Genomic DNA, 14,584 nt, shown 5'->3' with positions numbered 1-14,584 from the left:
CTTATCTTGGGAAGCCCAGCAGGGCTCTGGCCTGGGTCAGGCACTAGTCAGTATTTTCATTAATGACTTGGATAATAGGATGGAGAGTAAGCTAATAAAATTTTCAGGTGACCCTAAGCTGGGAGGGGTTGCAAGTACTGTGGAAGATAGGATTAGAATTCAAAAAAGCTTGACACATTGGAGACTTGGTCTGAGATCAATCAGATGAAATTCAATAAAGACAAGGGTAAAGTACTACACTTAGAAAGGAAATCAAATGCACAACAACAAAATGGAGTACTGATGAACAACAAAATGGAGCAGAAGTACTGATGAAAGAGATCTGGGGATTATAGTGGATCACAAATTTTATATGAGCCAACAATCTGATGCCGTTGCAAAAAACACAAATATAATTCTGGGATGTATTAAGAGATGTGTCATATGGGTTTAAATTACTTTTCACATTTATTAAAGAGTAGAGGTGTTACCATTACAGCAGGTTTAATCCCAAAGCCATCCTTCCTCCTTTTTAGAACATTCAGGGGATGACATTTTCCACAAGATATATTTTACTACATGGGTGTTCATGGTATTTTAAATTAAACACTTCTGCACATGGGGATCTTCAAGAGGCAGTGGTGGCAGCTCCCCAAGGGGGATTATGGGACAGAATGTCTGGTTGATACCTTCCAAGTTCTATCAAATGGCTTTATATGCCACTCAAACAATTTAGTGATGAAGTAGGTAAATATCAGTATCCCCAATTTATAAGAAGGGAAAGTGTGGTGCAGATTTAAGTTAGCCATGTTCACACACCAACAATGTCAGATGCAGAACTACAATATCTCTCTCTTCATTCCTCATCTTGTGCTTTATCTAAATACCATAGTGCCCCTCAGGCAAATTTAGCCTTCTGAGCCTCAGTTTCCCCAATCCATAAAATCTGGGTACCACTACTTATTTACCTACCTTTCTATGCCTGCAGACACATTAACTCCTGTATAGTATCTTTTTAAATTTTGCCTGTGGAAAGCAGTATTGCTCCCATTTTACAGATGGGGAAACCAGGTTCCTAAAGCATCTGTTTGTCACAGGTAACTTAGCAGGGTTGTATTTTAGCTTGTGCCATGAATTAGAACTCTTGAAATGAATGAGCTATCAATTCTTTACAGCTGCAAGCTTCTGTTCACATGCGGTCTGATGTTTTGAGAATTGTAGGCATCCCTAAAGCACCAAGGTGGATTTCAACTAGCCCAGTGACTGATTGCTAATAGGATAATTCTATTGGACTGGAAAAATAGGAAATAATATATGTATATTAAAATATTAAGTATTTGCAGTGTTGCATGCACTACTCAAGAATCTCAGAATAAGTATTATTCCTTTTATTCTTAAACGTGCATAATTATAACAAGAGATTTAGAGCCTGATCCTGCATTCGCTTATGTGGATGAATAATCTCTCACGTGAGTCTATGGAACTACTTGTTTGAATAAGATTACTTGTTTGTGTTTGCTGGTATTTGTACTTGCATATGTTATTGGGTATAGTTTTAAAGATCCAGGCCTCAATTCAGCAAAGCACTTAAGCACATGCTTCGGTATCATTAATTTCAGGAAGTGCCTAAGTGTTTTGCTAAATCTGTTTTTAGGTGCACTCTTTGGATTTCATGCATTTTCTTTTTTCAGCAGGGGGGTTCAATTTCTGATTCTTAATAGTTTGAGAGTATAATGGCTCTGAGATAAAAATTAACAACTAAAAAAACAACCCTCACCACACCTCTAAAGACACCCAAATAAAACAAAATCAGTGCTTGAAGATTCATTGAAATGCTAACATGAATATTCAAGCTAATTGCAGCTTTAGATGGTAAATGTCAGAATGAATTCCTTTGCCTCATGATCGCATTCAGGCTACAGAATGATACATTCTGTGGTGTTTTAGCAAATCTATAAGTCTCAGCAACTTTAAGGGAGGAAAAGAAAAAGTTTTGCACTTTTGGAATTTACCTTTCAGTTCAAGAAAGAAAGAAAAAAAAAATGAGTCTCTCCCAGGGTTCTTAAATGGCCTTGTCACAAGGTAGCTGGTCTCTGTGTAGACTGAACCAAGCTGCCCTGGACTGGAGTAGGTGAGCCTAATCCAGTTAGTTAAAGAGGCTGGGCTACACCTGGGCCTATAAAGGGCTGCTACTGTGCAGCTAGGGACGGGCAGAGACCTGGGGAGCAAAGCTATGCTGGAGTGGAGCTAACTCATGGGTCCCTGGAACAAGGAGCAACCCAACGGCTGCAGCTCCAAGAGGGGAGCAAAGAGGGGAGCAAAGCTGGAGTGCCAGAGCCCCCTAGCAGGGGTTGCCGTGAAGCCTGGGGGCCAGGTATTGAGTTGAGAGTGTGTTCTGTTTGTAGGCCCCCATTACCTTAGTATTGAGCACCTCGCAACTTCTCTATTAAGTAGGGAAGTACTATTAGCTCCATTTTACAGATAGAGAACTAAGGCACTAAGGGACCAACGGAATTGTCCCAGGTCACAAAATAAATCTGGGGTGAAATGGGGACTTGAATCCAAATTTCTCAAGTGTCAGTCCAGCAAACTAAGTACTGGACCATTCTCTCTCTCAGATTACCCTCCTTCTCTTAATTTAGAGCAGGGGAAGTCCAATTATTTTTTGTCAAGGTCCAAATTTCTTGGTCAAGGTATAGTCAAGATCTGGACTCCAGAGAAACATTTTTCACTCCAAAATAATAATAAGTATATAAAAAGATTTCACAGTCCATTCAAAAGTGTTTGGCGGCCTGCTTATTGACTTCCCCTGATTTTGAGTAATGAAGCCATTTCATGAGAGAATAAAATTAAACAATTTGGTTTAATCTGTACACAGACACACACATAAAATTCCTTTCCTAATGGAGTACTTCAAATAGTGGTACTGATGTTAGGCACACAGCAATTCCTCACTCATAGGGCCCTTCATTTTCAGTTTTTAGTTTATTTAATTTTCCCGGGAATTTAGTGCTGTTTATTACAACAACAACAAAAACAGATGAAAATCTATGCAAAAAAACCCTTAATTTTTCTGGGTAAATATTGGCATTTATTTTGGTGGACAGAAGGATGGGGGGGAAGTATTTAGTAGATTCATGCTTTGATTAACACAATTCAATGTGGTTTGCTGCAGAACTAAACACAATGCCACCTCTGAGTTTAAGAAAACAATATCTAATCCCAAATAAAACTTTTCATTTGAATAAACAGTTTACTATTGCAGACTTACAAGTATTAGCCTATACATATTTACATTTAATAATTAGAACACACCATTTGCAGAATATGGAAGAGTCATTTGGTGATGGCCTGGAGGATTCACCATATATTTGGCAGCAGTTGCAGTGCCTGGAGTCACCAGGGGCTGAACCCTGCAGTCCTGCAACCCAGGCTAACTCTTGTCTTGCTGCACTACCTGCTGGTGCCTGTGTATACACAGAGGACTCAGATATGTAACATGAGGCTGATCAACAGCAAATGCAGCTCCAGCCAAATCAATGCTGAATGTAAGTGAAAGAGCAAAGCTGGGACACAAGTGACCACAGCCACAGCCAGGAGAGAGAAGATGGGTAACACTAAAGTGGCTGGCAGCAGTAGTGAGCAAAAGCAGTTTGGTAGCCAGGAGATTTGAAGTTATATGAAATGAATGGAGGGTTTTTACCCATGTGATGAAGGGTTTAAAACATCTCTTTATTATCAAACTAAACTTTAAAATACATTTCAGTATCTCTCGCTCCCCCAGACTTAACAGATAATCCTTCCACAATATCCAGTCTGTCAGTGTTCTGGCCACCACTTTAGTCTCAGCCCCTGATATACCTGCCCTAGAATCATCTCCCTCTACTCTTCATTCCTTCTCTTCAATTTTCATACCCTTACCAATCTGAATACCCAGTCTGTTCTGGGCCTTTATGGACTTCCACAACAACTCTTAAGCTCTGCTGTCTTTCTTGCTAAACAGCTCTACACCTCTTCGGATTAAATCATATGCTTACAATTCTCTGACACTTTGCCTTCCTCGAACCTATTCCACCATCCCACTCCCTTTAGCTCTCTGACAGGGTCTTGCCAATTTCTTCAGGAAGAATAAGGATATCACACAGTGGGAAACCATACTCCTTATCCTGTCCTCCAACCCTCTCTTCTTTCCAGGATATCCCTCCTATATCTTCTTCCAGCCTATCACTGTATCCCTTTGGCCTCCCTCTCCCAACCTCTTTGCCCCATATCCCTTCCACCACTCTTTTCTATTACTGTCCAGTACTGAACACCCACAATTCTCCCTAATGTCAGTGGGAGTTGCGGGTGCTCAACAGCTTTCAGGATTTGGCCCTTAGCTTACAAAGTCAGGTCCTAAATTCCCTAGGACAGGGATTTGTCAATTTTACGGTAGTTGTCTATAACACCAGTGATGTTATACAAATAAAATTAAAGTATCATTAAAGCATCAATAGCTTTTTCACCCTTTTGAGGTTTGACAAACATCTGTCAGGGATGGTCAAGGTATATTTAAGTCCAGCATTGAGGGGAGAGAGACTAGATGACCTCGAGGTCCCTTCCAGCCCTACATTTCTATTATTTTAGTCAACCTCTGCATAAATTCACTGAGACATTTTCTGTTCCACCCTCTTTTCCCAAATTAATATTATTTTCCAGCTTGTTTACAATATTAGTTTTAATAATAAACTGCTCAAAGAGGAGTTTGTGTAAGAGCAAAAGCTTTACTAAAATTGTACGCTCTGATTATCACAGCTGACATTCTTGACCTTCAAGTAAAATCAATAGAGCCCTGTGAATATTGAAAATGGAGAGGCATAAACTTACACATCCTGAGATTCACGATGTCTTTCTGCAAAGTTTGGTTCCAATTTCTCATTCACATGTTGGATCAGGATATTTATTGCTGAAATAATTTTCCAGGCCTCACTGTCCTCTGGATATTGAGACACAAGATCAGCCATGCTTCTTCCAAGTTCAAAAAGGAATTTTTGAGGCTCGTTGTTGCTTAACCACTGCTGAAATATCTAGCATGTTAAAGGAGAAACAAACTTTCATTTATTATAGGATGGAAGCTCCTCTCCATTATCAGAGCCATCCCTTGGGTAGGGCGAATCGGGGAGACCGCTCGGGCCCCGTGCTTTGGGGTGCCCAGTGGGACGGCGCGATTGGCCGGTGCTGTTGGTCCTGGAAGACAAATCCATTACTTCCGCCCCGGGCCACGCATCCCCTTAGGGACGGCCCAGTCCATTATGCAAAACACAAACGTTCTTCACAAACCAAACCAAAATCAGATTTTCTTCCTCTTGAGTTACAACATACAATGAAAGTTTTCTCTAATGATTCATCTTTACTCAGAAGGGACTGGCTTCATGAAGGCTAATGTTAAGTACAGTCAGCATGGATGCCAACTTGGCAATGCGAATACAACGTTTTCAGTTATTTTACTTGCTTTTACATACAGAGGGCCCAAACACCTTGGTCTGATTCAGTTGCTCTACATTCTGCTAGTTACAGTGATTCACTAGCAACTTGCCCCTTAGGCTCAAGAGAGTAGAGTAAGTAGCAGCTATATCAGCTTTATGCTGCTCAGGTCAGTTTTTACATCAAGGGCTGCCCCCTTAGGGGATGGAAGCAGGTCCAAAATCTGGCCCAGAGTGTACAGTACTTCAAGTGGTCACCACTAAAATGTCAACATTTGCCAACTGTTAGCATACAATAATATCTGAGATTATCACTGATATTGAAGTTAAATATGGTAAATACTGACCCTTATATAACAGTATTTTACAGAAAGGCAGTGTGGTCTGGAGGATAGAGCAATGGACTGGACTCAGGAGACTTGGGTTCTATTCTCTGCTCTGCCACTGGCCTGCTGAGTGACCTTGGCAAGTCACTTCCCCCTTATGTGCCTCAATTTCCCCATCCGTAAAATGAGGATAGTGATACTGACCTCCTTTGCAAAGTGCTTTGAGATCTGCTGATGAAATGCGCTAAGAGTAAGTACTATTATTACAGTGGTTTTTTAAGTCAGGAAAGCTGCTGAAGTGCACAAAATATTGATGAAAATTACACCCAAGCTCAGCTGTGCTGTCCTCAGATTAGAGTGTAAACTTGTCAGAGCAGAGACAGTGGTTGTTATTATAGTAACCTGTCCTGCACTTCTGTGACTCCATACAAATAACCTTTATCCCAAGAATACACATTTTAATTAAAGAAAAACAACAAAAACTAAGACAGCAAGGAGGGTCCTTCTTTAAATTATGAATTCCTTAACTTGACTTCACTGGCAAAATATTTGAAACCTTTAGCCTCCCTTCTACAGGGGATTATACATTCATGGCATCACAGACCTAGCTGGATCTTGCTTTTCAAGCCACTCTATAACAGGAGAACTAGAACTACAGCCCTGTGTTCTACTTCCAGTTTTATCCAACACTCTCTGAAATCCAAATCCATGTCTAAGTAGGGAAGCAAGGTATTGCGGGTGAAATTCACCTCTGTGCAAGTAGACAGCACAAAGCCTATGCACCACTTAAATTCTCAAATTAGGGCTTAAAGGGGAGGGGGTGCATGGTCCTTTTACTGGCCCTCTACACAGGAGTGAATTTCACTCTCTATGTTCTGTCAGGTTTCATGCCTGAGCTTCAGTTAATGAGGAGTTTTGATTAACAATTGGCTGGATAAACAGGGGTTCCATTATATTTCCATTGTAAGGACTCTCTAATGCTAACTGTGCAATATGCCATTTTTTAAAAACAGAACACAGTCAGCCTGTGGTTTTGAATATTGTCTAGCTCAATAAGGGCTAATGATTGACCAACAGTATATCAGCAAAATATGTACCGTATCAGCTGTCCTATTAAAGCATACCTGCATGTAGAGTTTGATCTTGTTGACAGAATGGACAAGATAGACTTTGGCCTCAAGCCATGCATGGATACAGCCGCCTTCATTATCCTCTTTGTTAGCTTTAAATTCGGACACATTGGACAGGACTGAGCATACAAACTGCTCCAGTGTGCCTTCTGTGGGAATCTGGCAGTGACAAAAGAAATAGATGAACACGTCAGAGAACCACTCAGTATTATCACCCGTATCAACTTACTTGTCGGAGAAAAAAAGCAGAGCCGTCAGGCTGCTTTCAGGATGAACAAAGCCCAATTATCACAATCTAGTGATCTGCGATAGAGACTGCAAAATGTACTCTGCACATTTTGACAGGAAACCCCAAAACACTCATTAGCCACTACCCAGTTGTGTGCATTTCTGGACTGGTCTACATTAGGGATTTTTGCATTGGTGTAGCTTGAAACCAAATAAATGATACTGGTGCAAGCCCCATTTTACACTGTCCACAGGAATTTTACACCAGGATAGCTACACTGATGCAAAATTTACTGAGGCAAATGAGCCATTAAATGCAAAGATGTGATTGTTAGGATAGATTACTAATTTATATATATTACAGTTCACAACTTGCAAAGCCTGACAATCCTTTTTCCTCATGGAAAGTCAATCTGACCTCTGTATCAAAATATTTTTTAATTTTCCCAGGGAAAATTCCTCTATTTCTTAATAATACTATTTCAAATCACTCTGTACATATTGACTAACTCATCCTAACAATAATCCTGTAATCAGATTTTGGTCACCTGTGAATAGGGCAATACTGGAGATACCGCAAAAAGGTTTGTCAGTAAGCCAGTTGGAACATTAGCCATGAAATTCAGGTATTCATACATCAATGCTGTGACTGTTTGGGACTGACATTCACAATCCTATATATTTCTTTAAGTAGCAGCAAAGCAGTGGCTTAAGATTCCCAGTAACAGAGTAAGGTAGGTAGATATTATTCCAGTTTTGTAGATGGCTAATCTGAGGCACAGAAAAGTCAAGCAACTTTATGGTCACACAGCAAACCACTATAGCTGGGATTAGAATTCAAGGGCTCTTGGGCGATAGTCCCATGTTCAGTTCGCTAGATCATGCTGATCCTTAGTGACAAAACCCTTCCAAGAACTCAGAGCCAAGTTTTGATAATCTGGCCAATTCTTTAGGTACCCACATGGAAGATGTGTGTGCCAAGCTCCTTTGAAATTTGTATCAAACTCTGCCTGGAAAGCAGTACTGAAGAAGTTTCTGAAGAGTACCAACATATTCTAGTCCAACCACAAGACAGATTTGAAGCAGGAATTACTAGGTACAATGTGATGTGGCAAGACTGGTCACACATGATCATACGGATTCTTTTTGGCCTGACAAAATTTTATCTTAAAATTAGACTTTTTTTCAGAATTAGGGACACTTTTCTTTTCCACTGTTTTCTCTCATGTGAATAGTCCCATTGAGTTTAGTGACTAGATTACTAGATTACTCACATGAGGACTGGGTGAGTAATATGAAACAGGTCACAAACAAAAAAAAAAAAAAAAGGCTGAAATCAGTTTAACTAACAAAAAAGCCATAGATGGACCCCATCTTTGCTAATTTGTCACATTTTTATTTGATTTTAATGTTAAGCGGGAAAATGAGTTTTATAAGAGCTGTTTGCCCTGCCCAAAGAAAGCTGTTTGCACTGACAGAAGAAATGAGACAAGAAAGGAGGAAAACATCCTCCATCAAGTTAACCACCCACGACAGGGAGAGCTCGTAGGCAGCAAAGGAAGAAAATCGGAGTTTTTCTGTAAAAGGATTTTAAAAAGGGTTCACTATAACTAGGCTTTTTCAAACGTGATGCCCTATCAAAGCAGTGCAGGCATAATAGCTACGTTCAGCAAAGTGCCTAAGCTTGCACATGCTCGCGCAACCAGGGACAGCTGCCAGTGACACTGGTGCCCGCATCAGTGGTAAGGCCAGGGGCAGGACTGGGGGGGCGGTACAGCCACTCCGAAGGAGCTGTCCACCTGGGGCACTGATTCCTGCAAGCAGTGGCCCGACGTGCTGCTGCTTTCACTGCTGCGGTTCCCGGTAGAGCCCTGCGGCTCCAGGGATATCCGATTTATATCCCCAGATATAAATTTTGTATCCACACAGGGCTCTACTCATCACCAGTTTACTGGTTTGCCAGTAGAACAGAAACTCTGTGTAGACCCACTTCACTGGGATTCTTTAAAAAAAAAAGATTTCCTCTTCTTGCAATCAAAACTGTTCTTATCACTAGGCCCAAAATAAGCAAATTTCTTCCAGGGAGCACATTGTACATGGTAGCGTTTAGAACATTGACAATGTCTGTCTAATCTAATTTTAATCAGTCCACTTTTATTATTGCACATCTTTGTACTCATTTTCTTCTCTTTGATTCAGCATTTTAACCTTCCTTAATTAAGTGGCAACCTTCTAGATTAAACTACTAAACAATACCCACCTAAAGCAATCAAGATTTATACCAGTGAAGGGGGGGAGCCGTTATTTTAATTACAATTATTTGGTCCATGAAGTTTTCATCACATTAAATAGATGATCAAATAAATTAGCAATTGAATTAATTGGAAGACACTTTATTTGCATTTCTTCTGAAAACAGAGAAGCTGGAGTCCAAAGTGCATGAATATTAATGATTGGTGAATGCAGAGAACTTCAAATTCAGGATTTAATCTGAAAGTTTAGAGGAACCAAACCTGAACCATTCTATGGTGGGGCGGCTGCCCCACTCCCTGAGAAAAAGGGCTGGAACAGGCCAGCGAGGCTGCACAGGCCAGCAGTCAATCAGCAAAGGCCTGTGGAGAGCCAATCAGGGCAAAGGGAGAGGCAGCCTATCAGGGCCAGACTGGGCCCTATATAAAGGCTGCCTAGCAAAGGAGAAGGCAGTCTCTCCCTGACTAGCAAGGGAGGAGGACTGGCTCCTGGGGTAAGGAGGTAGCACCTTGGACCTAGCAGTGCTGGGCAGGCTTGGGGGAGCTCTGACCCAGTTACCTGCCAGGCTGTGGACCCTGCCAAAAAGTGTTGAGAAGATGCATGGGGCCAAAGCAGAAGTGGCCCAGGGAAGATATGCGGACATGATGGGAGCAAAGTAGGGCAGAGAGAGGCTGCTGCTAGAGGGTCCCTGGGTCAGGACCCAGAGTAGCGGGTGGGTCTGGGTCACCCCCTACCCTTCCTTGCACTGCACCTGGCCACAGAGGAGTGGGGCCAAGACAGACTGCAACCTGCTCCTGAAATGAGGGGCTAGACTTTGGGGTTGTGGTTGGCCACCAAGGCAGGTGCAAGCCGAAGGACTGCTGTTAACACACACGCTCTCCGGAAGGGGGTGAGACTGGAGTAGTGGGCACTGCTGGAGGGCAGTGTCCTGAAGAGGATGCCACCGGTCAGGGAGCAACGTGGGTCCCAAATCAGCAGAGCAGACAACAGGCGAGATACCACACGCAGAGAGCGCTCAGCAGCTGACAAGAGCTAATTCCCGGAGTAACCAAAGGGAGGCACCTGCGGTGGTGAGTCCTGACCCCGTCGCACCTTCCTTTCTCTTCAGTGGCAGCTCAGGATTCTTCTGGGCCAACATCACAATTGGTGAGTTTGCACTGTGATGCTGGCAGACCAGGTGCCAGCTCATGCCAAGGCCACTGAGTCTCACGGAACACAGACAAATGCACAGCTGGAAACCAGTCTGGCTTGCATGTCTATTACAACAGATATTAAAGTTATAAGAATGTGTTTAGGCTTTCTGGGATGTGTGTATTAATCTTACTTATAATATCTGTATCCCATGTAATAAAGTAATGTTTAAGTGTTTGCTCTGTAACTATAAAAAGGTTTGCTAAGACTGTATCTCGTTTGTGTGTCTTATGATTACCTGCTTTAACCCTGTAAATAACTCATTTCTTTGTCCTACTTCATAAATCTTTAGTTAGTTTATTACAGGATTGGCACCAAGCATAGTCTTTGGTTGGAGATCTGAGGTACAGTTGACTTGTAGTAAGTGACTGGTCCTTTGAGGTGACCTGAAGATTGTGATTTTTGGTGCAAAAGAAAGGCAGGCTTGCCTGGATGGGAAATAGACCTGAGTACCCAAGAGGATCATCTGTGACTCCATGTTCAGGCTGTTATAGTGCTTGAGTTCACACTTGATACTTGGTTGGTGAAATTTAATTATAGAACACCCATCCAATTTGGGGTTTCTGCCCTGGTTTGTGACACATCTGCCCTGAGCTTGGCATCCACGTTCATGAGTCACTCCAGAAAGTTTGACAGAACCTCTTCTAAAATAGCAGCATTTGGGGCTCAGTTCAGAGAAGCAACCAATACAAAGCAAGTTTGGACTCAATTGTTTGCCCAGATCTTATAAATATACCAGGGTTTTTTGTTTATTCTTTTAGGCATTCATGAATCATTCCAACATTTATTTCTTAACTATTTTCTCCCTACTATTATTATTAGAGAGGTTGTCACCTTTGCATGGAAAGATTCACAGCCACAGGCTTTTTTCTTTAAACACGAAGACTCAGTTTTAACACATGTGCAGATAAAGGCTGAAGTGTCATTTCTGAAAGCCCCTCTGGGAAGGGTAACAACCAAGATAGCAGAGCCCCCGTCACCCTCCGATTGGATGAACAGAGTCTGACACGGAAACAATTTTTTTTTTTTTAAAGTAAACAGGCCTTTAAACAGCTTCATATGCACAAGTGCCTGCAGAAGTTAATTGCATTTATTTTGTTGGGAGCTAAGATGAGACAATTTGCAATCTTTTGGTTGCTGCATGAATTTCCATCATCGTCTCATTGTAATATATATTTACTTAACTGTCACTTCAAAGAAAATGTTGGGCAAATGGAAAACCGCTATTTTTCCCCTCCTTTCATTTTATTCTGCATATTATTTCAAAAACCCACCTTTTTAATAACTCTGCTCAAGCTAGCAGCTTGTGGATGCTTTGTGGATATGGTGGCTAGGACAGCAGCCCGGACTAGCTGCCCAAGTACAATTTTGCCTGAGCCCCTGGGTACCTACTCAGGTAACTAGCCCAACGTGCCTCCGGTGCTGCTGCAGCCACAGCAGAATTTGGGCAGAGCTAGAGCTCTCTGTCTATTTGCACTGGAATGCACCCTCCCTGCTGCAGTGCCATACCCACATTAGATCTCAAGTTGCCTGTATCCCTTTAAGCTATGTCCCCTTGTGGAGGATGCAAAGAAAGAGAAGATAGTGCTTATGCCTTAACGGGGGAGGTTACTTGAAATGTTCTCTCCCATCTGTACCCTGTTTGCCTCTAAATAAAACATTCTCTCGCTCCGTTATAGACTGCTTCAAGTGATGATTGATGTTCTTCAAGAAGCTCATCGTGTATCATGATGCAAATGTTGGCTGAACAAAACCTGCAATGCTTTCATTCAAGTTTGTGGACTGATGCTGGGCGGGTGTCATTCACCCCGTATGAGATTATGCTGTCTTGTATGCAATGGCAATGCCTACTCTGTAGCTACTTCTGAAAAAACATTGCTTTAGCGTCTACAAGGGATGAAAAGCTCTCATTAGTTACAAAGGAAACAAACAAAACAAAAAAGGAACATTGACATTTTTAGAAATTTACCTTATTGAACTCTGTCGTATAGTTCAAGAGTTTTCCAATATGAAGATCATCTAAACCAAATCTGGACTCAAGTTCCTCTTTGACTGCATGCGGATCCCACACAACATCCCAAAGAGTCAGGTTGTACCGAGAGCCTATAAGAAAAGATGAACTTAGGTTATATATTTCCTAAGTTTTCTGAATTTGTATTCTAGTAACCGATCTCTGATAGGATCCAGCTGTGACACTGTCACCTTTTTATGTGAGAGATACTAAGATGGGAGTGTGTGCATGGGAGACAGACAGAAATAGTTCATATGCACAATTTCACTAGACATCTATAAAAAGCAATAAAGAGTCCTGAGGCACTTTATAGACTAACAGATGTATTGGAGCATAAGCTTTCGTGGGTGAATAGAAGTCTGGTGAGTGGAGTTAATCTAACAGTATAAAGCAAATAGTACATTTGTTGAATTTTGGTCTGTTGTATTAGTAGCCAATACCAATTTTACTAATTAATTTGATATTAGAAGATACATCCCAAACAGTAAAAATACACAGTGGAGAGCTTTTACATTATTCAAGAAGGGATAAGGGTGGTATTCATGATTCAGTATTGGTCCTCCAGGATGCCAAAGCCTTCATATTTTTGAACTATTCACAATTTTCACCCATCCTTGGACTTAAACAGGGTCTCAATGCGTAGATGAGACAATCGTGTAGGGAGGAGGGGGTTAGATTTATTAGGAACTGGGGAAACTTTGGGGAAAGGAGATGCCTATACAGGAAGGATGGGCTCCTCCTAAATCAAAATGGAACCAGATTGCTGGCACTTAAAATTAAAAAGGTCATAGAGCAGTTTTTAAACTAAGGGCTGAGGGAAAGCCGACAGGTGTGGAGGAGCAAATGGTTCGCACAGCAACATCCCTTAGGGGAGGATCTATTAATGGAGATTCTCTATGTCCTAGTAAGGCGGAGAGGATGGAAGATGATAAAATAGAGGTAGGGTCTGATGAGAAACAGTCAAAGGAAAAAAGTCCCATTCAATTACATCATGTAATGGCAGAGCACTAAAAAAAGTGACAATTTTTTAAAGTGCTTATATATCAATGCTAGAAGTCTAAATAATAAGATGAGTGAACTAGAGTGCCTCATTTTAAATGAGGGAATTGATATAATAGGCATCACAGAAACTTGGTGAAATGAGGATAATCAATGAGACACAGTAATACCAGAGTACAAAATATATCAGAAGGACAGAACAGGTCGTGCTGGTGGGGGCGTGGCCTTATATGTGAAAGAAAGCGTAGAATCAAATGAAGTAAAAATCTTAAATGAACCAACTGTACCATTATATCTCCATGGATAGTAATTCCATGCTCTAATAATAAGAATATAGCAATAGGAATATATTACCAACCACCTGACCGGGATGGTGATAATGACTGTGAAATGCTCAGGGAGATTAGAGAGGCTATTAAAATAAAAAACTCAATAATAATGGGGGATTTCAACTATCCCCGTATTGACTGGGTACGTGTCACCTCAGGACAGGATGCAGAGATAAAGTTCCTCAACACTTTAAATGACTGCTTCTTGGAGCAGCTAGTCCTGGAACCCACAAAAGGAGAGGCGATTCTTGATTGAGTCTTAAGTGGAGCACAGGATCTGGTCCAAGAGGTGAATATAGCTGGACCACTTGGTAATAGTGACCATAATATAATTAAATTTAACATCTCTGTGGTGGGAAAAACCCCACAGCAGCCCAACACTGTAGCATTTAATTTCAGAAAGCAGGACTACACAAAAAGGAGGAAGTTAGTTAAACAGAAAGTGAAATCCCTGAATGGAAACCTTTTAAAGACACCATAATAGATGCTCAACTTAAATGTATACCCCAAATTAAAAAACATAGTAAGAGAACCAAAAAGTGCCACCGTGCCTAAACAACAAAGTAAAAGAAGCAGTGAAGAGGCAAAAAGGCATCCTTTAAAAAGTGGAAGTTAAATCCTAGTGAGGAAAATAGAAATGCGCATAAACTCTGGCAAATGAAATGTAAAAATATAATTA

At 41.3% G+C, this 14,584-nt stretch overlaps 1 protein-coding gene across 1 annotated transcript in view; it reads right to left on the bottom strand.

Annotated features, from left to right (window-relative positions):
- The window catches only part of ABCA13 (ATP binding cassette subfamily A member 13), a 285,349-nt gene that overhangs the window by 224,380 nt on the left and 46,385 nt on the right, over window positions 1–14,584 (bottom strand). The window contains exons 8-10 of the mRNA XM_034761320.1: window positions 12,536–12,669; window positions 6,892–7,056; window positions 4,846–5,045 (exon numbers count right to left, since the gene is read on the bottom strand). Of these exons, the coding sequence (XP_034617211.1) occupies window positions 4,846–5,045; window positions 6,892–7,056; window positions 12,536–12,669 (499 nt within the window). The remainder of the gene's footprint in view (window positions 1–4,845; window positions 5,046–6,891; window positions 7,057–12,535; window positions 12,670–14,584) is intronic.

This window comes from Trachemys scripta, chromosome 2, assembly GCF_013100865.1.
Source record: "Trachemys scripta elegans isolate TJP31775 chromosome 2, CAS_Tse_1.0, whole genome shotgun sequence".
Taxonomy (NCBI): Eukaryota; Metazoa; Chordata; order Testudines; family Emydidae; genus Trachemys; species Trachemys scripta.
Note: the sequence above shows the minus strand (reverse complement) of the source record. Positions and strands in the feature narration are given on the sequence as shown.